Source organism: Galleria mellonella, unplaced genomic scaffold, assembly GCF_026898425.1.
Source record: "Galleria mellonella isolate WM207_F2 unplaced genomic scaffold, CSIRO_AGI_GalMel_v1 utg146, whole genome shotgun sequence".
Classification (NCBI taxonomy): domain Eukaryota; kingdom Metazoa; phylum Arthropoda; class Insecta; order Lepidoptera; family Pyralidae; genus Galleria; species Galleria mellonella.
Window position 1 is genome coordinate 6953833 of NW_026441999.1, and position 23510 is coordinate 6977342.

At 35.3% G+C, this 23510-nt stretch overlaps 1 protein-coding gene across 2 annotated transcripts in view; it reads left to right on the forward strand.

Annotated features, from left to right (window-relative positions):
* LOC113523171 (ribosomal protein S6 kinase alpha-4-like) overlaps nucleotides 1–23510 on the forward strand; it is a 139979-nt gene that overhangs the window by 98715 nt on the left and 17754 nt on the right. For both annotated transcript variants that reach the window (XM_052891907.1, XM_052891908.1), the window contains exons 7-9: nucleotides 21601–21773; nucleotides 22863–22944; nucleotides 23289–23451. In XM_052891907.1, the coding sequence (XP_052747867.1) occupies nucleotides 21601–21773; nucleotides 22863–22944; nucleotides 23289–23451 (418 nt within the window). The remainder of the gene's footprint in view (nucleotides 1–21600; nucleotides 21774–22862; nucleotides 22945–23288; nucleotides 23452–23510) is intronic.

A 23510-nucleotide genomic window follows, 5' to 3' on the forward strand; every position in this document is an offset into this window, starting at 1 on the left:
TTAGCTGGTTTAGAATGCCAAACGCAAGCATTAAGCTCGCAATTTGTACAAATTTTATTGTGTAATAAAGAATAAATAAATATGAATTCATTTGAAATAAAAAAATAGTTCCTTAGTAAAATAATATCTGTTTATAATACTATGATTAATAAAGTGGTAATTGTTTAGAAAAATGTATTTCTGAATAATTTTTACATTTATATCAAATCGAAAAATGTTAAACGGCACGTCTGGAAAAAATCCAGTAATATTCTGCTACGACCTTCATAAATTTTATATCACAAAAAGTGGTTGTTATTGTTTTTCCTTGTTTTGATAGACAGAGATAGATAGATATTATCAGCAAAGAATATAGACTGGAAATGATCTGAGCAACTATAATAAAGTCATAGCTTTTGAGCAAGTTGCAAAAAGAGGATATTTGTTATTCAATTGTATTTGTTTTATTATTGAATCCGTTTTGATAAGTATTTTTCCTATCTGTAGAGTTTAGTTTTGTGTTGGTACTATATTATTATTTTTTCATTATCATACATATTCTTCTGCCGTTCTTCTTTTGAGAACATAAAATTGCTTGCGAAACAATAATCTACTGACATGGCGTTCTAAATTCAATTATTTCCAATCAATAATTTATGAGATCTCATTCATCAGTCTTTTAGGACGATTGAGGTGGTAGGAGATGTGGTGGGGGTAGAGGGATTTATTTCTTTACAAAATAGCAATCTTATTATTTAAACGAGCATTATTTATAAAAAAGTTTTTTTTTTTATTTTTAATATTGTAAAAGAAATTATACATACTTGTACAGAAATAATAAATAGCCCATATGACACTAATGGCGTATGTAAATAACATAACACCTCCGGGGCGAGACGTATCCGTCTGCTCTGAATTAGCCATCATTCGGCATAACATAGCGGTCCAACGTAATAATTTTCATCGGCCTGTAACGGATGACACAAGCGACTTACGGTACCTAACCGATAGAGGAGGGGAAGGGGGAGGGATACTTTCAAGCTCACGCGCACGAAAGCCATCGATCGGCCACTCGGCACCCGATCGGCAGAACTTCGGACAATCTCGGATTTTACTCAAAAACGAGATTAGTGCATTATCATCTTTATTTCTTTTATGTCTGGGTCGTATTTTCTTTCACTGGCCGTTTAAGAGACGCCAGAGTAAACTTGATTTATTGAGACAGTGAAATTTAAGAGCTGCGGCCAATGGATAAGATCTATAATGCAACGATAGCTCACCACCGTACCGTTAGCAGTGAAAGTACTCCAGCAAAAGTGAAACGGATGATTTAGAATGGCGCAACTGGTCGAGATTGGCGTAAAAAATCGCGATCGGGAAATGTGAGAGGTTACTCGGTTTTCACATTTTTTTTTTGCTGCCATTGGTTTTTTGGTTTTTTTTTTTTCTGTCGTATCGTCTTTTTAGTTTATTTTACATGTTTTCGTTACTTTCTCCCAAATAATGTGTTTTTAGTTTGAATTATGGTTAGAATGAAAATGGTTTGCATGAATTGTTTCTGAATGGTAAACTTTTGATTTTTTGACCTTTTCTATTTGATCATCATCTACATGATGATGTAACTTTTTTTTCAATTACCTATCAAATGTGAGATATATAAAGTTTAAAATAATTATTATTATTAGTATCAATACCTTCTCTTATCTCTTCTGTCACTAAAAAAGAAACAAAATTATTGTTAGACAAATTTCTAGATTCAATATTGCTTTCGAATTTTAAATATTCTTAAATTTAAAACTATTGCGGAATTAAAACAAGTTACAAATGTTTAACTTGTAGTTTGACACGTACAATTATGTGCTATTGTGCAAACAATGTTTCTTTATTAATTAAATATTACTTAACTTTAAATTCCTATGATATCATAGGAATTTAAACGTTCTAAAATTTACAGCTATTATTGAATTAAAATAATTAAGACACAGGCAAATGTATTAACAAGTTTAACACGTTTAAGAATCGTCTATTGTAATATGTAATGGTTCTTTGATCAAACCCGGCAGTGGCGATGTATGTATGTAAGTTTACATAACCGTCTGACCTTTACAACTTGCTAAACGTTCAGACATTAACGGGAAAATGTGTCAAGTGTACAATACATCACAGAGACCGTATGTATTTAGTAATAATAACAATTTGATACACTTGCACGCCTTTATCCTAACAGATAGTTGTGTAATCATTTAGAAGTGTTTTTCATCAGTGAAACTAATTATTCTAAAAGAATGAGTGGATAAAGTACAAAAGTCGATTGCTTGGGTACCTCTGTCCCATTCACGTTTCAACCGTGAAGCAGTTGTGTTTGCATGGCTGTGTTTCGGTTTGAAGGGTGGCATATGGCGTGAATTTACAGGGTACAGAGGAATAACACCTGAGTCCTCAGGAATGGCAACGCATGGGGAGGGGGGTATCATGGGCGAAACAGTATACTTTGTTATGTCCATGGTACTGCTCATGTGTATAGGCGACGGTTACCACTTTCCATCAGGTGGGCTGTCAGCTTGTTTGCCATTCTAAGTTGTATAAAAAAAAAAAAAACAAATACAATAAATTTTTCTTTATTTCTGTGAGGTAAATGTTCGATTTCACTCTATATTTTTGTTTCCTTTATATAGTATTCATTAGATAAATAAAGACTTAATTGTTTCGTTTAAAAAACAAAAAAAAAAGATTACACGGTAATGTGTATTCTATTATTTAAGGCTCTTCCAATAAGAATTTCAATGTCGCGATGTTTATTTATTTAACATTCAACTACATAACAGTCAACCATAAGGTAAACATAGATGTCTGGTGATGGTTCTTTAAAAGGGAAACTATATAAAAACACATGCACTAATATAAAATATCTAATATATATATCGACAAATGAATAAATATAGATAAATAGATATAATTGACAATAATATTACATAAATATATATAAGATTATATATTACTCTACTATAATTGTACATTATTACTCTTTTCCATTCAAAGGTTGCCTGGAAGAGATCGCTCTATGCGATAAGGCCGCCCATTGTTTTCTCAGTATAATCTTTTCTTGTAATCGTTTGTATTTTTTTAATAAGTTTACTAATGTAATCTTTTAGAAATAAATCATAAAGAGTATCTGCATTAATATTAATATATTATATAGCTAGATAGATACATTAAACATACATATATATATAAATACATAAAGCAGAAGATGAAAAATATTATCAATAATTTAAACAGCACAAAAAAGAAAATACAAGTAGTCCAATGGAGAATAAGTAAGTACAGAATTAAGTTTGGAGAGAGTTGAGTTATATATAATATATACGTTATTCTATCGTGTTTTGTGGTTATTCTTCATTATTACTTATTGTAAAGAATGTTACTTTAAAATGTTATTAACTGTATGTAAATTTGAAGTCGTTTATTTTTGTAGCGGTTATATAAAGGTAATAAAAGCGATCTTTGAAAATTTTTCTTCACATAAACACACTAATTAAAGTTATTTCTTTCACTTTTCACACAACTTAACACGTTGATTACATTTTTAAATTAATATCTTAAGTAAATTAATTCCCTGTGATTAACCAAACCAAATTAGCAATTGTCAATATTGAAAAAAAAAATTATGGTCAAGGGAGCAGCGTCATCCCTCTTAAAATACTACCAAAGCCTAACTGCAGTTGGGGGAAAAGGGATTGTTAGTAATGAAGACTGAGAATCTCATTGCGACCAATATACCCAACCAGGTCGACCTTTTCGCGGTTCCCCCTGGAAACTATCATGGTTAATTCCTGATGAATTCATCATGATGGGCTAACTGGCCTGTTTTCATTCTCATCTATCACCCTGCACTGGTGCTCCGCCAGCGTATCCCGTTAGCGCAGGCGGGGTTACCATACCATTTTCACCCATAAAAAAAGGCCTAACTGCAGTTACCAAGCATAACAACTACTGGCAAAAATTCCCAACTGGTTAAGGCCTATATTCAGCACTGGACAGTAAGACAGAGCAGTAAGTTCATGGCCATTAATAAAAGTAGATTATTGACAATTTGTAGCATTCCTATAATACCTATCGAAACGAGGTTTACTGTAAAACGAGCTGTATTACCTCGATTCGGAATCGAACTGGGCCCCGTGAGGTGGCCAACTGACCTACATACCGCGTGAGACAGTGATACTGTTGGTATTATGAATGACTCATATTTGTCTGCAAATTTTATTAATCTGTACCTTATGTAAATAGAAATTTATTTAGTTTATTACAATATAAAGCTCACACTTGACTGTTCTAGCTTTAAGAATGTACCCAATAAGTCTTCACAAATGGACTCTTACAAATACTCGATAATCAAAGTAAGACCAAAATTATAGGTAATGGAGTCTATTGCTAGCAGGTCGACCTCCACGCGGTTCCCCCTGTAAACACCAGTAGTCTTAATTTCGACCACTGTTTTTTGGCTTATGCCTAAATTTTACAGAATTTAACTCGTAAAACCTAAACAAACAGCCGTCTATTCTTTATGATTTACTAAGATATAAACAAGACCTTCACTGAATATAGTCGTGAATATAAAAAATATAAACATTGCCAAGTAAAAAAATCAATAGTGAAATAATTAGACAGTTAGTATTAAGTCTTGGCAACACCTTACTTCCTAGTGTATAAATAAGACGAAACACTTCTAATACAACTAGTAATACAGTTATCAAAATTGGTTTTGATAACGGTGGATTCGCCTGGGGGAAAGGGATTGCTAGTAATGGGGTCTAACAGCCCCATTGCCAGTAATGTGCCTTACCAAGTCTACCATCAAGTCTGTTGTATGTAAATAATAACAAAATGTGTGAAACCCACTATTGTAATATTACCCTATATTGTACCACATTTTTAACAATAAATAAAACGTAATTTTAGTAATTTTTTTTATGCAAACTAGAATGATAAACAAGCTGACGACCCACCTGATGGAAAGTGGTAACCGTCACCTATAGACATGAGCAGTACCATAGACATAACAGAGTATACTGTTTCGCCCATGATTACCGCCATGCGTTGCCATTCCTGAGAACTCTGGCGTTATTCCTCTGTACCCAATAAATTCACGCCAGGGTTTCGGTTTGAAGGGTTGGATACCACCCTTCAAACCGAAATACAGCCACGCAAACACAACTGCTCCACGGTTGAAACACGAATGGGACAGAGGTACCCAAGCAATCGACTTTTGTACAAAGTCTCCCTCTGGTTGTATACTTGTAAATGTTAAAGTTGATATTTTATTGTTTGTTATTCAATCACGCTGACACGGATTTGAATGAAATTTGTTTCACGAGAAGCTTGTATTCCTAACTTACTTTTTATACTGATTATGCGGGCAAAGCCGTGGGAAACACCTAGTTATTTATATCCGGATATTTTCAAAGTGATCCATAGCTAATTCTGTCTCTCTTGTCTGAAGTCCTGATAAAAGGCCTTTTCAGTTTAAAGTTGTGGCCCAACCGCTTTAAGTGTATAATCGATGTCTTTATTTTACGGTGACTAACCATACGGTTATATTTTAAGCATAGTTACCAGTTAAGTAAGCCGCCTGATAATATGCCTCATTGACCGCGACGTCCCGGGATCGATATCCAGTTCAGGTGAAGAGTATTCTCAAAGGAAGGCGCTTTGTTGCTACGTTACCGCTAATTCTGGACCGATTTTAATAATCTTTTAGCAATCAATAAGGTGTTTGTTTTTTTTTTTTAATTTTGTGATTATTGTAGCTTTTTTTTTATACCAACGAGCCACCTGATACCATATACAATCATATCGTAATCATATATATTACGCGTGCGTTGCCAACCCTGAATAATGCTCTGAAACCGCATTATATGTGACCATCTAAAATCCCACATTTGGTTTAGAGCAATACTTTTAGCGTGATACCGGAACAAATGTACAGAGAGACGAACAAAGATACAAAAATAATAATTTGGCTGCTGTGTAGCTCTTGTTTTAAACCCCTCATTTATATAAATTTTTCTTAAATATCTCTTATGCACCAAAAACCGTCTAATTACGATTTCAATTCACAAGATTTCTATAAAAAGATAGACCAAGATTGTTTATTTAAGTATGTCAAGTATAAATACTATAGAATAGCAATATCGTATTACTTACGACAGATGCCTAAAAATATATTTGTAATTTGAATTTCAACGCGTAATACAAATATACGCGGCGTAGGTGGGCCTCAATATAGTGAGGCGTATTTGTGGCAACCCTAACTCTTGTCTTGACGTCACAGGGTGCGTATAGAGTACGAACGGTCGATTTTAAATATCGTACGTACGTGCGATGACGTCAGACCGATTTTAGTAATAGTATTATAATAAAATTTCAACTTGTCGATGTCTGTACATGGAATGTATTTAAAATATATTAAGGGTCTTAATAAAAGCAATAGAAGCGGAAACAATCTTTTTTAAAAATTTCGACTTTTTATTAGAATGTTTTTTTTTCGGCATCACACATAAACTGTTGAACTCATAACTGAAGTCCGTTACTTTATATCGTAAATAATATTTATTTATATTTAAACTGAAAAAATATATAGTATATGTATATAACTGATAATATGACTGGTAGAGAACGCCATTAGATGTTTAAGTCCGCCATATATACACTCACTTATATTATATAATAGTGCATTGAAGTTTAAATAAATAAATACATATAATTATACGAGATAAACAGGAAAATCTTTATCTATTTTCCTCATTATTCAAGTCTTTAAGATCGCAACGCAATGGACCTGTTTAATTCGTGATAGATTGTAATTGTAAGTCCATTGTACTACGTTAGTTTATTATTTAACTGTCTTAGCTTTAACTGTTGACTTAGCCTTTAACTGTCCACTGCTGAACACAGGCCTCTCTATTAGGGAGTTTTGCCAGTAGGTGCTTCGCTTGGCGGGCGAATTGGTAACCACAGCTAAGCTTTAGAGTTGTTTTAAGAGGGACGTTGCTGCCCATCCCTCGCCCTCCCTTAGTCGCCTCTTACGACACCCACGGAAAAGGATGGGGTGGCCTATTCTATGCTGGGACCACACGGCACTTTAACTTGAGTTTATTATCTTATGATTTCCTTTTTATTGTTAACCAAGTAGAGAGTTTAAATAGACATCAAATTGTACGTATATATCACAGTCTAAATAACTGACCTACCTATAGGCTAACTGACCTACCTTCTCACCCTCACCTATCATCCCTCATTGGTACCCCGCCAGCGTAAACTGTTAGCGCAGGCGGGGTTACCATTCCATTATCATCCATTTAATAATAATAATAATATCAACCATTCAACGAACACGTCTCTACAGAGCAATGCTTCCCGAATTGATATATGATCGTTTGGGAAGCTAACTGTTCCTTACACTGTGCTAATATTCTTTTAAATTAATATATTTGTTATGACTAGTTATAATATATAAATAGGGGGAAATAAAACAACATTTTCAACCTCCCATACAGACTGAGGTAATTTAAAACAGTTTTATGAGCTAGTTCTATGGGTACATATCCATAAACTTTGTATTATATTAAAATATGTATTTGACCACGAAGTCCGAAAAGTCAAATAATTATTTCAAATTTATGTGTTGGACCTATAGTATTCCTAGAATTACAATTAATTCTACCGTGTATTTGTAAAAATGAGGCGACCATTTTAACTAGGTATCGCGAAGTACTGTTTGTAATCTTTCGAACCTGAGTTAACACTCAGTAGGAAGAATGCTGAGTTTTTAATAACTTCCCACTGGGTCTTCATTCAATCTACCACTACTATTTAGCAGAATATCACTATAGATGTATACGCTCGAAATATATTTACCCTTTTCTGTTTGCTTTTTTAATACTTAGATAAGTATCAGTTCCCCAATTTTTTTGGATCTATCGCAGATAGTTAAAACTTTTTTTTTAACCGATTTAAAAAATGAGGCGATTACCTTTTCTTCCTTAAAAGCGACCTTAATTCTTTATAATTTCTTTAAAATAGCTTTGAAATGATAGGATTCCTAATTTGTCTATAACAGTTTTCGATAGACCTTATCGTCAAGACATAAGGTGTAGAGTTGCACGACGTTTTGCCGCTAAATATGCCACCGCGTCACATGCGAGCGGCGAGGTCGGATAACGAGGTCAGTGGGCCAACAAAGCGGGTCTCGCTAGACTAGAGGATCCGCGGCACAGCCCTGAACTTGTACTGGGATTTGCGCTATTATGTCATATTGTAGAGTCGAGAATTTTATTATTTTTTTAAATTTACTTTTTAACGCCTTATAAGTGTTTATACATAGAGGTTAGCAGTGTTTATGTCACCTCTTAAAATTCAAATATAATATTAGACTATTTTATTTACTTGTTTGCTAGAAAATCCGTGGCACAACCCTGAACTTGTGTTATTGTGTGATGTCGTAGAGTTGTGACTTCTGTATTTTTTGTTTACATTGCTTTTTAATGCGTAATTATGAGCAAAAGTGGTAACGTCTTTGTTACTTGTCCAAATTCGTTTTAATTTAAATTTTTCTAAAGTTATTTCAATGAATAATTTTGAAAGCTATTGTTATTTTTTTCTCTGACAATCGTCCAAGCAGTCCTCACGTGGTGCCTTACACATATTTTGTCTTTTTAATTTTGAACGTATCTATAATTTTCCCCTGACAAGGACCTAAAGATGAAAACTGTTATATAAACCCGTTCTAATTGAAATATGTTTTCTCATACGTTAAAATTTTCTTTCGATAACAATCTAAGATTTGATTATTGAAAAATAGTTAACATTTAATAAATATATAATCTGTATAAATGAACCTATATAATAGCGGATACAATATTAAAATAAATAGAAAACAAAAAGTTAACTCCCTTATATAAAACTAAAACCTTCTATAGACCTATTTTAACTATTAGTGTTTTGTCACATTTATATATTTTATTTATTTATTTATTTATTAGTACAAATATGTGTACATGGCGAACTTAATGCTAAAAGCATTCTCTCCCAGTCAACCGTAGGGAAGTGTCAGAATATTCGAATGCGGTACTAGTAATTATTGATATACATACATACCAAAATTACATATATAAACGAATAAATATATATGAGTAACAAATATACTTACACATATATGACATATACTATTATTATACACGAAATTGAGAATAATATAAAGCACTTTCAAATTAGAAATTTAGTACCAAAGAAAGAGACAATTAGTTAAAACAGATTTATTAGATGTTTGACATTTTTATGAATAAGGGGGTAAAATAGTTTTAAAACTAAAAGACAAAACCTTGGATTGGGTGATATGAATAAAAACATATTATGTTGACCCCAAAACTTATATAAGGGTAGGAAGATGATGAATAGTAGATGCAATATTTCCATTAGATCTCACGACAAAAGAGTTTGCGAAATGATTTTGTTCAAAGCAACACCAATAACTTTCGCTATTGTCATGTCGAATAATATTGCTTAACGGCTCCGATAATATTGTCGCAACTACCGATTAATCGATTAATCGTTTATCAACGTGTTCTGGTCACGAGTCGTGTTCACACGGAATAAGTATATTTGGCTTTCTTCTTTTTCATTTAAAAGTTTCCTCTTGTCGGTGCAACTAATTCATGCATCTTCTTCCAGCCAGTTCTATCCCAGGCCTCTCATCTTCATCCTTGACCTCCCTATACGACGTGACACCTAGTGTTTCTTTTATCTGTCCCATGTAGTTATTCCTCGGTTTTCCTCTTCCTCTTTTGCCCTCTATTTTTCCTTCTACCATGCTCTTTAAAAAATCATCATATCGTATAAGGTGGCCCAGCATTTTGCCTCTTCTATTCTCTATTGTTTTTTTATTAATCTTCGTTTCTCATTCACCCGTTCCAAGATTTCCTAATTCGTTAGTTTTCTGTCCATCTTATCATTACCATTCTCCTCCATATTCAGATTCCGATATTTTGCTTATAAAAAAAAAAAACAGCGATTTTGATCGTTACTAGGCATTAGTAATATGGATACCGATCCGATGGCGGAAAAAGTTCGTCACCCATCACACAAAAAAAAACTGACGAATTGAAAATTTCATCCTTTTCGATGTCTCTCTCAAATTTTATATTGTTTAGATAGAGATCTCCTAGATGGCATATTAAGATGTAACATATACTGAATTGTAAGGTTCGATTTTCAGGAACACAATTGTAAAAACGCCTGCGATTTGGTGCAGTGGTTTCTGCTTGATGCCAGTATATACAGACAGACAAAATTTCTGAAAATTATTCTTATGGCACTTATTGGTGTCATTAAGAAACCTCCTATTATTTCTTCATAATTATTTCCCATGTACAGACATTGTCTATTTACAATTTTATTATATTAATTAAATACTTATTTCTTTTTTGTTCTATCAAACCGACCAAATTAATTAACTAAAAGTTACTCACTAGACGTTAATCCGACGTTGTTAACCCAAGTTCCGTAATGACAATCGGCAGGCATTACCCGCGAAGTAACTCGTAAACCAGGAATCTAATCTCATCTCTCAACTCTATTCGCGGTCCAGTGACGTACTAACAGGGGTGAGGGGGCAAGGGGCAACCCACCCCTAGCCTCTCGCCCTGGTGTCCTCCAAACGCCTCAATTATCCTTATTCATATCCATAATCTATGTATATTTAAGTTTTAATGTAAATTTCATCTGCAAGATCTTAATTTAATAAACATATAAATGTGATCTAAATAAAAAGCTTGGTAAATTACATCAATTTCTTAAACTGGGGGGCTTCATCTTTGCCGCCCCGGGCCTCTGATGTACTTAGTCCGCCACTGTCGCGGTCTGCTTTCTCTTGTTATGAATAAAACTTCGGACAAGTAATAATTCGTACAGATACGCTATTATCTCGACATTTACAAAGAAGATTTTATTACGATCTAGGCATTTGCAATTTTAATACCCTCCCTCGGCATAGAAATTAGTGAATTAATTAAGTCACTGTTGAATTTTATAATAGTCATGATTCGTGATATACTGACGATCTTGGTGTTGTATTCATGGTAACCCCTCTTGATGGGGAAAGGGACTGTTAGTAATGGAGACTGAGAATCCCATTGCTAGCAATATACCCAACCAGGTCGACCTCCTCGCGGTTCCCCCTGGAAACTACCATGGTTAATTCCTAAGGAATTCATCATGATGGGCTCGTTAGCCCGTTGGCCTGTTTTCATTCTCATCTATCACCCTTCACTGGTGCTCCGCCAGCGTATCTCGTTAGCGTAGGCGGGGTTACCATTTCATTTTAACCCAACAAAAAAATCCTCTCTTAATGCTCAAAACAATTTTAATTTCCTATATTAACGAGAAATTTTCTAATGGGTGAAATGAAAATGATATGGTAACCCCGCCAACGCTATCGGATAACGCTGGCGGGGCAACAGTTGGAGATGATGCAACAGCCCCATAACTAGCAATATATGAGGTTGACCTCCATGTGGTTCCCCCGGGAAACCATCGTGGTTAATTCGTCGTGATGACCTGTATTCATCCTCATCTATCATCCCTCACTAATGCCTCGCCAACGTACACTGATAGCGTAAACGGGGTTGCCATTTCTTTTTAATCTCTAAAAAAATCGACCCTGACTAGTTATCCTTCGTAAACCAACAGCACAGGCAAATTTGCCTAATTTTTACAATGCAGGGGGCAAACAAGCATGCGGCTCACCTGATGGTAAGTGACTACCGCTGCCCATGATCACCCGCAACACCAACGGCATTGCAGGTGTGCTACCGCTCTTTTAAAAAGGAATTTGCTCTTTTCTTGAAGGTTATGATGTCGTATCATTGCCTTTTCATTGTCATAAATAAAATTATCAATAAATATGCGTAGATGATCTGAATCGATAAAATGCGTAGTTCGGAACGTGGTGTGTTTACCCGGACTCACGTGGCGGCTCGTTATAACGAATCGGTCACGTGACAGGGAAGCTGGCCCGACACAATCTGTGCAAAATGTTTTTAAAGTCAACTTGTTATTTTTCCACTAATCAACGCTGTGGATACCTTACATTCTTAAGTTTTTCGAGTTCAAACTGTGTTTTTACGGTTTCCTACTTGAAAGGGAAAAAACTTATTTGTGGACCGTTTTTGCAACTTGGTAATAAAATAGTAAACAAGCTAACGGTCCACCTGTTTGTTGGTAAGTTAACCGTCGTCTGTAGACGTGAACAGCTCCTGTGACATGAATTTGACGCTCATGATATACTTCATATACATACATATCCTTACTGAGAAATATAGTCTGAGGAAAATTTTGGCCTAAACTCTAATATATTTTAACTGAAAATCCGGATGCGCTATTTTAATCTAAGAGTATTTGTCTCAATTTGTGTTTTTCATTTTTTACCTATATTTCTTTTGGTAAATTAATGTTAAAGATGCTTTTTTAATTATACAGCACTATCATACCTACTTGTACAACAATTAGTCCATTACCTTAAGGTTGTCGTGAAAAGATTGCTCTCAGCAATAAGACCGCCTTACTGTACTTATACAATTGTATCGTTGTGTTTGTAAATTGTCTTGCTTATTTCCTATATTGTATAATGCAAATAAAGTATACTCATTCATACTCATTCATTAAATATAAATTTCCCTTATAAGGAGGCATTTGCCAGTAGTTGCCACGCTTGACGGGCGGGTTAGCAACCGCAGTTAGACTTTGGTGACATTTTAAGAGGAACACTACTACCCATTCCTTGATTAAGTTCCCTTAATCGTCTCTTCGCCCCGTGGCTGTTGTAAGAGGAGCTTCAGCAGGCTGTTATGGCTGATACAACAACAATATTCATGTACCGCTCGCCGGCTTATGCAATTTTACGTTTTCTGCGGTTTGAACCGTTCCAAATGCATCGCTCTACTAACGAACGAAACAATAGAGGTTTCGGCGTGCCCCCGACTTAGTTTGAGTACAAATACGGTTATATTAAGTAGGTGAGTTGAACTAAAACGGAACAGGTGCCACGGGAAATTTCATTGAAAGTTTATCATCTGCAAGTATATAGATATGGTATATGTCTTCTTAAGTTACTCCCAGAGGTATAACTCTACTTCTTAACCTACTTCTGTGGAGGAAATGGGATTGTTAATAATGGGGTCTATAGTCCCATTGCAGTACATTCTATCAGATCGACCTTCACACAGTTCTTCCAGGAAACCATCGTGGTTCATCTTTGTGAAATTTGTCATTATTGGCTAATTAAGCTGCCAGGTGGGAATAAATCCCACATGTCATCCCCCACTGTTGCCCCGTCAGCGTATACCGATATAGCGAGATGAGGTTACCGTTATCACCTATTAAAAAATGTACTTTTCTGATTCTAAACCAATGTGATGATTCTTATTGATATGGTTATTAGCTATTGGTCTCATTTTTTTTATTATTGAAGCTACTTTGTGATTTTTTTGCGGAACAAAATTTACTCTTGTTTGCTGTGAAGCAAAATCTACAGATAAACGCATGGGTTTCTGCGTTTTAAATTAAAATATTTTAAAATAATTTAATATTTGTAAATTGTTCCACGACGCCACGATCGAAGGCAAAACCAGTTATTTTCGTTTAAAAACTAAACTATTTAACTGATTTTGATAGAATTTCTCTGAGACTAATCTGAAAGTATACACTTTCTAACAAGAAAAGAAATTTCCAAATCGATTTATAAATGACGTAGTTAAAAGGTAACAACAATGAATAAATTGAGAGGCTCCTCCTTTACTGAAGTTGGTTTATAAGGTTGATAAATTTTTAAATGATACTTCAATGAATTTTATTATCAAACTATTTATTAATTACTTCTACAGTATGGATATGAATAATTTTATAAACTACAGAATATATTAAATAACTATATAATATTAATTACAATTACAATAATTTTTTTTATACAACTTAGAATGGCAAACAAGCTGACGGTCCACCTGATGTAAAGTGGTAACCGTCGCCTATAGACATGAGCAGTACCATGGACATAACAGAGTATACTGTTTCGCCAATGATACCCCCCCATGTGTTGCCATTCCTGAGGACTCGGGTGTTATTCCTCTGAACCCAGTAAATTCACGCCACATCCCACCCTTCAAACCGAAACAGCCATACAAACACAAATACTTCACGGTAGAAATACGAATGGGACAGAGGTACCCAAGCAATCGACTTTTGTACAAATTCTCCCTCTATGTATAGATACATACCAATACTTAATAAATAATGAATACAGAGAATATGTACCTAATAGATAAATAGATACTCTTTATTGTTTCCTCCAAAAGATTACGATAATCACAATGAGAAAACATTGTGAAATAATTTCTTTTAATGAAATAATTTTAGTTTAAATTTTATTTTGATTTTATAATTTCAATGACTGGATAATATTGTAACAAACTCTTGGACTATTGAAAGGGTTGTCCTCCTCTCTCGTCCTTGCTGTGCCCAATAGGGTCCATAATTGACGTTGAAATGTTATTTACTAATCACATTACGGAATGTAATAAGAAATTTTAAAAAAAGCAGTATATGAAAGAAATTATATATACATATATATATATATATATATATATATATATGATGGACTTAACACCGGAACGCATTCTTTAACAGCGACATCTACTTGTTAAGATCATTAACAAGTAGTGCGGATTACAGATCGGGATACCACTTTCTAATGTAGTCTATAATATAATAATATACACAGTCTGTCAGTCCGTCTGTACGTCCACATTATGCGGGGAATAATTCGCATGACATTGGGCGGCCGCAAGTCGTTTGACGAAATTATCGCTGTAACAAGGTCACCGTTTGCTTCGCGCAATACTAGTGCTCACTTATTACTTATTTTATTCAAGGCAGTGAGATTTGTTAATATTAATACATTATGTATTTGCGCGGTTTTCACGCCTTTAACCGATTTCGAATAAGGAAGTTCTCAGTTTGATATTTTTAGTGATAATTTAACTGGTATTAAGTCAGCCGTTAATTGCCTACTGCTGAATTTGTGGTCTCTCCCAAAAAATGGGTTTTGCCAGTAGTCGCCATGTTTGGCAGGCGGATTGGCAACCCTATTAGCCTTTGGTGACGTTTTAGGCAGGCATGCTGCTGCCCATTCCTCGACTTAGTCTTACGGCGCCCACGGGATAGGAAGGGGAGAGGCCCTTTCTATACTGTCTGTATTAAAACATCACCAAAGTCTAACTACGGTTGCCAACCCGCCTGCCAAGCGTGGCAACTACTGGCAAAACCTCTCAAGGGGGAGGCATGTCTTCAGCAGTGGATAATTAAAAGGTTGTTATGATGACGACAATGATGATCAGCTTGTTTGTTGTTAAAAAAAATATTAATTTGAAAGTTGTCTAAAAATTAAATGCTAATTCTTTGTTCCTATGAATTGTACGTTGACATTTATATAAATATGTTAATTAAACGACGTTCATTAACCCTAACCGGGTTAAGTTAACTGAGGAGTAATTCAAGCGATTTGGTTCACAAACAGCCACTAGTAACGACAGTTTTGATTGTTTCATATTATAATCATTATTCTAAATCAGTTACCAGAGCAAGACTTTGTACAAAACCACTTTGCTTGGGCACCTCTGTCCCATTCGTGTTTCTACTGTGAAGCAGTTGTGATTGCATTGCTATGTATCAGTTTGAAGGGTGGGACATGGCATTGAATTTACAAGGTACAGAGGAATAAAACCAGAGTCCTCAGGAATGGCAACGCATGGGGGGTATCATGGGCGAAACAGTCTACTCTGTTTTTTTTAATGGGTGATAATGGAATGGTAACCCCACCCGCGCTATCGGTATACACCGGCGGGGCACCAGTGAAGGATGATAGATGAGGATGAAGCAGGTCAGTTAGCCCATCGTGAAGAATTCACCAAGAATTGTTTACGATGGTTTCCAGGGGAACCACGTGGAGGTCGACCTAATAGGGCATACTGCTAGCAATGGGGCTGGGTCTACTCTGTTATGTCCATGGTGCTGTTCATGACTATAGGTGACGGTACCACTTTCCATAATTACTGCACGTTACATTTATATAAAGAGAGCGAAGGTCAAAAATCTCCAAAAATTGTGTAATGCTATACTTGAGCTTCTTCATACGAGTAGACATTAGACAATTGCAGAGTATACTAGGACGCCCGAGGCATTCGAAACCTTCCAAAAGTATAAATGTGAAAGGGTTATTACCTTGTAAGTTTCAGCGACTTAACCAATCATGATGAAATTTTTCACACTTGTATTATTTGCTGTGGAGAAATACAATAACACTTGCCAGATTTTGTATGAGTCACGCAGACGAAGTTGCGTGAATAGCAATTTATAATAAAATAGTTATTAAAAAAAAAATTACTAATATAATACAATTGTCTATAGTCTGTACATGTGGTCCCGGCGTAGGATGTGCCATCTCTTCCTTTCCTGTGGCTGTCGTATGAGGCGACTAAGGAAACTTACCCCCTACCAACCCAATCAGTCTGCTGTATGTTTCATCTTGATACCTCGAGAAACTAGTACCGTAAAACAAACAGTTTCGTGCCTCCAGTCAAACTGTTTATAATTACTCTTCTCCATCCAAAGGTTGCCTGGAAGAGATCGCTCTTAGCGATCGATAGAGGCCGCCCATTGTTTTCTCACTGTGATCATTTCTTGTAAATGTTTGTATTTATAAAAAGTTTACTATTGTAATCTTATGGAGGAAACAATAAAGAGTATCTACCTATCTGTATCTATCTATTATATAAAAATATTCTCCTATGCAAATACGTGCACTAGTACATCCAATAGAAAGTACTAAATGCAATCACGTGCATCGAACGTGTTAAATCTTGTTACAAGTATATCAGATAATCGATTCTAAACAGTTATCTTCATTTATTACATATTTTGTCGTTTCATTATCTTTCTAATTAATCTAGGTTTCTTACATTAAACTATTATAAATTATTACTTGTTTTGTAATGAAAACTCATCTGAGAAAGAAACACGTTTATACATATTTCCATATAAGTTTTGTTCTCGTATGATGGGCGTCATCAGCATCATCAGCCGTTATTTTATCATCACAACTGCTGCACCTGCGGTCCTGAGCCACATGCATTCACTGACTCCCTGCAATGCATTTGTCATTCCGTTTAAAGGAGAGTCGACTTACACTCCGTTTGCTCGAACCTGGTCGACACTGAAGAACCTTTCATCTCCAACCATGTCGGTTCTGCGAGCTATTTGACCAGTCTATTATCACTTCTGCTTGCATATTTTTGGGTTATGATTTGAACATATATAACCACCCAAACCAATAGAAAGAGACGCATGAATTCAAATATTTGTACTGTGAGGAAATTGATCCTACTACCTTAAATCGCGTGGGGAAGGAGTTGGTAATAACGCGGACTACTAGCTCCTTTGTAAGAATATGCCCAACCTGGTCGACTTTCACGTGGTTCAGTGGAAACCGTCGTACTGAATTTAACGGGTTTACCATTCCATTATCATCCATTAAAAAAATCATAAACCGGAAAGGGGAAGGGATTGATAGTAATGGGGACTACCAGCCCCATTATAAGTAATTAACCGTGTCAAGTCAACCTCCCTGACGATTTTGATATTATATTTGTTGTATTGACAACTTAGTACCACAGTCAACAAATAATAGGGGGAAAGAGATTATTAGTAATGGGGCTTTAATAGCCCTATTGCTAACAATATACTCCATCATGGTCGACCTCCACGCGGAAACCATTTTGATTAATAATTTATGAATTCATCATTATGGGCCAACTGACCTGTTTTATTCTCATCTGTCTCATCCCCCACTGGTTTCCCGCCAGCGTATACCGATATACAGGCAGGGTTTCCCGTATCACCAATCAACATATAATAAATACTTTTGCTGCAGTAAAATATTACCATTATTATCATATTTGGCACATCGACAATTAAAATTTAAGTACACGTGGAAACCTTGATCAGAATTGATGTACGGCTAATGGTTACTATGCAAAAACTAGCCGAAATCTGCAAATGACCTACTTTATCATAGTCTCACAAGCAAACAAAATTAAACCTTAACGGCCTCACAAAAAAAGCCGTGTCTCTCTAATCATTCTTAGAAACACCATCTCCATAAACCCACCAACCAATAAGTTTATAGAGTTCAAATTTCTTTGTACATATTACAGCGTAACCTTCCGCAATCGCTGTCGACCTCGCTCCTATCACGTTCAAGGTTCGGTTCCGAGTTGCGGCAACACATTTTGGACCTTATACCCCCCATTATAATGTCCAAATCTGTCACTATCACTCATAAGAGTCGCGATGAAATTTCGAAATTCACTGATGAGCTTTATTATTCTTCTAAGTAGAAATTCGTACATGAGTACAAAAGTGATTGTTTGAATTTAGAAAGGTTTTATATTGAATAGACAAATTTTTTTTTTTTTTTTTATAATCTATAACTTATTAAAATTTACTGTTGATACTTGATTGGTAATTAAGATAGTGTATCATGTACTTTGTTCTGGTCATTTATAATCTATAGTTCTATTACTATAAAGCAGTGATCTGACAGCAAATTGAAGTGTTCGGCCTCATCTTTTTAAAAAAGGGCGTTCTCAATTCGGTTGTATTTATTTTATGTATTAACTCATAATTCCGTCAGTTGTAAACCGATTTTAATAATTCTTTTTTAATCTGAAAGTATATATTTACATATTGGTAACATAGAAATTTTAGCAAAATCTCTTTAGTAGTTTAGTTTTTAAATCAAATCTTTAGTTGTCACAATTGAAGTCTTTTTTTTTAAATTATATTAATGCTTTATTTTTTAATTTTATGTCTAAGAGACTGTAAATATCAGATACCTGCGAGAGAAGAGATTTTTGTAATGGGCAATATAATAATAGTCTAATCAAGTCGACTTCTGTACGATCTTCCCTGGAAGCCATCGCTGTTAGTTCATGTTGATTTCGTCATGATGGGCCAACTGATATGCTTTCATCCTCACTTTGTCATCTTTCACTGGGTGTCCCGCCGTTGTATAACCGTTAGCGTGAGCTGGATTGCCATTCCATTGTCATCTCATTAAAAAGAAGACCAGTCCAAACGGAATATTTTCTCCACAAAAAAAAACCTATGTACCTCATAGAAGGATAAAACAATATCGGGCCTCCTGTACTAACAGCAGAACGTACCTTATTAGTATGGGAGGCACATAGTTTTCTGTTCTTTCTACTGGAATAAGATAATTTCATTCTTATCGTAGGATAAAAAAAATTGCCAGGCGAATTGTGTTCAATAAATGAAACTACGTTTTATTAATTATGTACTAGTATAGTATTTTTGCAATTGTAATGTTATATACATACCTTAATATCAATCGGTCGCCAAGGTTTCTCCCGCGGAAGCACCGCGTTCGTCCCTCTTCGGCTAACGTCGGCAGTCGTCGGCTCCCCAGAAAAATATTTACATACGATTATTGTTGCTACGTTCATAATTATCTTGTTTGTCGTGAACAATTTACTTTGATACAGTGTTTGTTTTTTTTTTCTCAAACTCTGATATAATATAAAAACAATAACAAACAACAAAACTTGGATCAATTTCGATTCTCTAAAATTACATATAACGTACTTGAAAAACAACATTTGTCTAAAAATTTAATGGCAATTTCAAATACTAATTCTAATAAATATAATACTGTTCGAAAAACAGAATTCGAATAATTAAATGTGGAATGTCTTTTTAACAAAATAAGAATGGATAAAATGTATAAATCACCTTGATTTACAACGGTTTTTATATAACTTATTACTTTTGTATTATTAATTTTTAAATGACTAAATAAAAACCGACATTTGTTGATATTTGCTAATTGTGCCAAGTTTAAAATTTTTTTAAACAATATTCTGGGACAATGTTGCCCAATAAATACTTACAGCTCAACAGATACTCTTAATTTTGCTGTGTAACTGACTTTAAGGACAAAATGGTCAGTTTAACTTTTTTTTTAAATTTTACATGCATTAGATTACAGTATGGGTTCTTCAAAAAGGACGTATTAAGGTGACTAAGGGTGGGTGAGGGATGGGTAATAGCATCACTCTTAACACATCTCCAAAGCCTAACCGCGGTTGCCAATCTGCCTACCAAGCGTGGCAACTACTGGCAAAACCTCCCCTAACAGAAGGTTTATGTTCAGCAGTGGACAGTACAAGGCTGATGATGATGATGATGAATACATAGGCTCATTACCCATAATGATGCACATCCTTGAATGTTAATATAAAATATAAACCATAACAAGGTAACGCGACCTTCTGCAAAATGATAACTTCACGCTCCATTTCGTGCGGGGGCAATCAAACTGCGATGTAGCTCGCTGTTCGGAACGAATGATAAGCTCGATTTGTTTATAAAATAAATTGAGTGAAGAAAGGTGAAAGAATACAGTTCAAGTCATACTTTGCGTATTTTTAAAGGGGTGGTGGTACTTGAAGGCGACGGTGGTAACGTTGAAACTTCACGTTGTACCCGAAGGTGAATAGGTGTTGATGGGGAAAACGGATTAATTTAATAAAGAAATATTGGATATAAAAAGTAATACCGATTTCTATCGTGGCTTAACGAGTTCTTTTGATTTAAATACTCAACTATTGAACCGACTTTTATAAAATCTGAAAGTAGGTATCCTTATGCTCTTTCAGTTAAATAATTTCTCTGAGACTAATCTGAAAGTATAATTTACCAGCTCCATTACTAGCAATATACCCTATCAGGTCGACCTCCACGCGGTTCTCCCTGGAAAGTGTCATAGTTAATTCTTGTGGAATTTATCACGTTGGGCTAACTGGCCTGCTTTCATTCTCACCTATCATTCCTCACTGGTGCCCCGCCAGCGTATACCGATAGCACAGGCGGGGTTACTATTTCATTATTGTCTCACAATCTGAAAGTAGACACTTTATTTATTTATTTATTCATTGGTACATATATGTGTACATAGCGGACTTAATGCTAAAAGCATTCTAACAAGAAATGATTTTTCAAAATCGGTTTATAAGTGACGGGGTAATGAAGTAACATAAAAAAAAAACTTGAATTGAAATCCTCCTTCTTTTTTTGAAGTCGGTTGAAAATGAATTGATTTAATAAATAATAATAATATATGTAATCGCCAAGGTTTAATTATTCTTCATCATATCAGGCGTTACTGTTCACTGCTGATCATAGGCCTCCCCCTATTGGGGGGAGTTTGTCAGTAATTGCCACGCTTGGCAAGCAGATTGGCAACCGTAGTTATGTTTTAAAAGTAACGCCACTGCCTATTCTTCGACCCATTAAGTTCCTTTAGTCGCCTTTTGCGATACCCACAGGAAAAGATTGGGTGGCTCACTTTATGCTAGGACAAGATGGCAAAGATTTGATTATTGGTAAGAAAATACAAATATATCTAAACTAACACGTCCGTCTGTTTGTTCTCAGGCCGTCGACTGGTGGTCAGTGGGCGTGCTCACTTACGAGCTACTGACGGGCGCGTCGCCGTTCACGGTCGAGGGCGAGAAGAACACGCAGCAGGAGATCACAAAGCGCATAGTCCGCTGCAGCTATCCCGTGCCCACGGACGTCAGTCCGGAAGTACAGGACTTCATTAGGAAGTAAGTGTCTAACATTTATTTATTTGTTTATTACTTCATTCAACTGCGTTCTGGTTATGTTTTTTTTTTTACAACACAAGGGGCAAACGAGTATGCGGCTCACCTGATGGTAAGTGACTACCGCCGCCCCTGATCGTCCACAAAACCAAAGACATTGCAGGTGAGCTGCCGGCCTTTTAAAAAGGAATATACTCTTGAAGGTTATGATGTCATATCGGTTCGGTACTGCTGCTGGAAGTTAATGCCAAAGAAATTATATTGTTAGCAAATAGACTGGATTCTTTCTCTATGAACCATTGCATTGCGTTGCATGTCGAAAGAACCCAGCTATATTAATTTCTAAAATATAATATAATTACTAATATAATAATAACTTGTAAAATATAAAAAGTGGGTTCTGGTAACCTTAATAAAGAATTGTTATTATTGTACACACTAATTATGCATAAAAACATGACGTAGGTAATCAAATGTACAAAGGCAAAATTAACTCTAAAAGAGTTCTCTTCTAGCAAAACCCAAAGTGGAAAGGAGTATCAATGTCAGCGGGTAGAGCGGTGTACAATATTGTAATAATTTTTAAACAAAAGAACTAGACAGTATCTGTTTTATATTTATTGAAAATCAAACACGAAACAAATTAATTCACCACCTATATATTTATAACTAGCTCATATTGACAGTGCTTACGGAAATTATTTTTTCCAATATTGAAAGTAACTTTGGAATAGCTTTGGTGGTTTTGTTTTTTTAAAAACCTTATTTATTTATTTTCAGGAAAACATACAGTTTGAATCAATCAATAATATATAGTCGAATTACATCTATCTTGAGTCGTGAATAGTTTTCACGTTTGCGAAGGGCTTGTAGGAGAATAACATTAAAAAAGTGCCTAGCTTAGACTAGTGCTTAGCGTAGCTAGCACTAGTCTAAGCTAGGCACTTTTTAAGCTAACACTATACATCTTGTATATGTATTTTCCATTGTGATTGTTTGTTTACAGGCAATAAATGTTTTCTATTTTATTCTAAAAAGAAAGATTATTTCAAACGATTCCGTTTTAAAACGCTTATCGTATTATCCATACAGGCTTCTAGTAAAGGATCCGCGCCGGCGTCTCGGCGGCGGCGAAGATGACGCGGGAGAATTGAAGAGGCATCCCTTTTTCCAGGTTAGTCATTGTGTTGGCTTCCTCCCTATCAACAATTGAGTGTTCATACGATTGAAGTAGTTTTTTTTTATGGAGCAAAGAACAAGAAGAAGGAGCAAAATATATAAACATGTAGTATGTAGTTTATTTACAGTTATTTTTGACCTGATTATGCTTACTGAACTGGACGGGAGAATTCAAAATTATTTACTGAAAAAAAAAAAAGCAATGAGAACTATTACAGTTTTATTCTATTCATTATCAAAAAGCGAGAACGGTACACCTATAGTAACCTAAGTGTACCAAACTGAGAAAAAAAAGACTCCTTGATTTCGAAATTCACTTATGTTTTTATTGCCCAACAGAATTTAGACTGGGAGGCGGTCGCACGCCGGGAAGTCCCCGCTCCATTCGTGCCTCAGCTCTCGCACGCGGCGGACACGTGCAATTTCGCCGACGAGTTCACCAGGATGCCCCCCACCGACTCGCCAGCGCAAGCGCCCAAACACCATGACAAATTGTTCCTAGGCAAGTACTGAAGTCTGTTTCGTTAAAACTTAATGGATATAATATAAACAAACGAATAA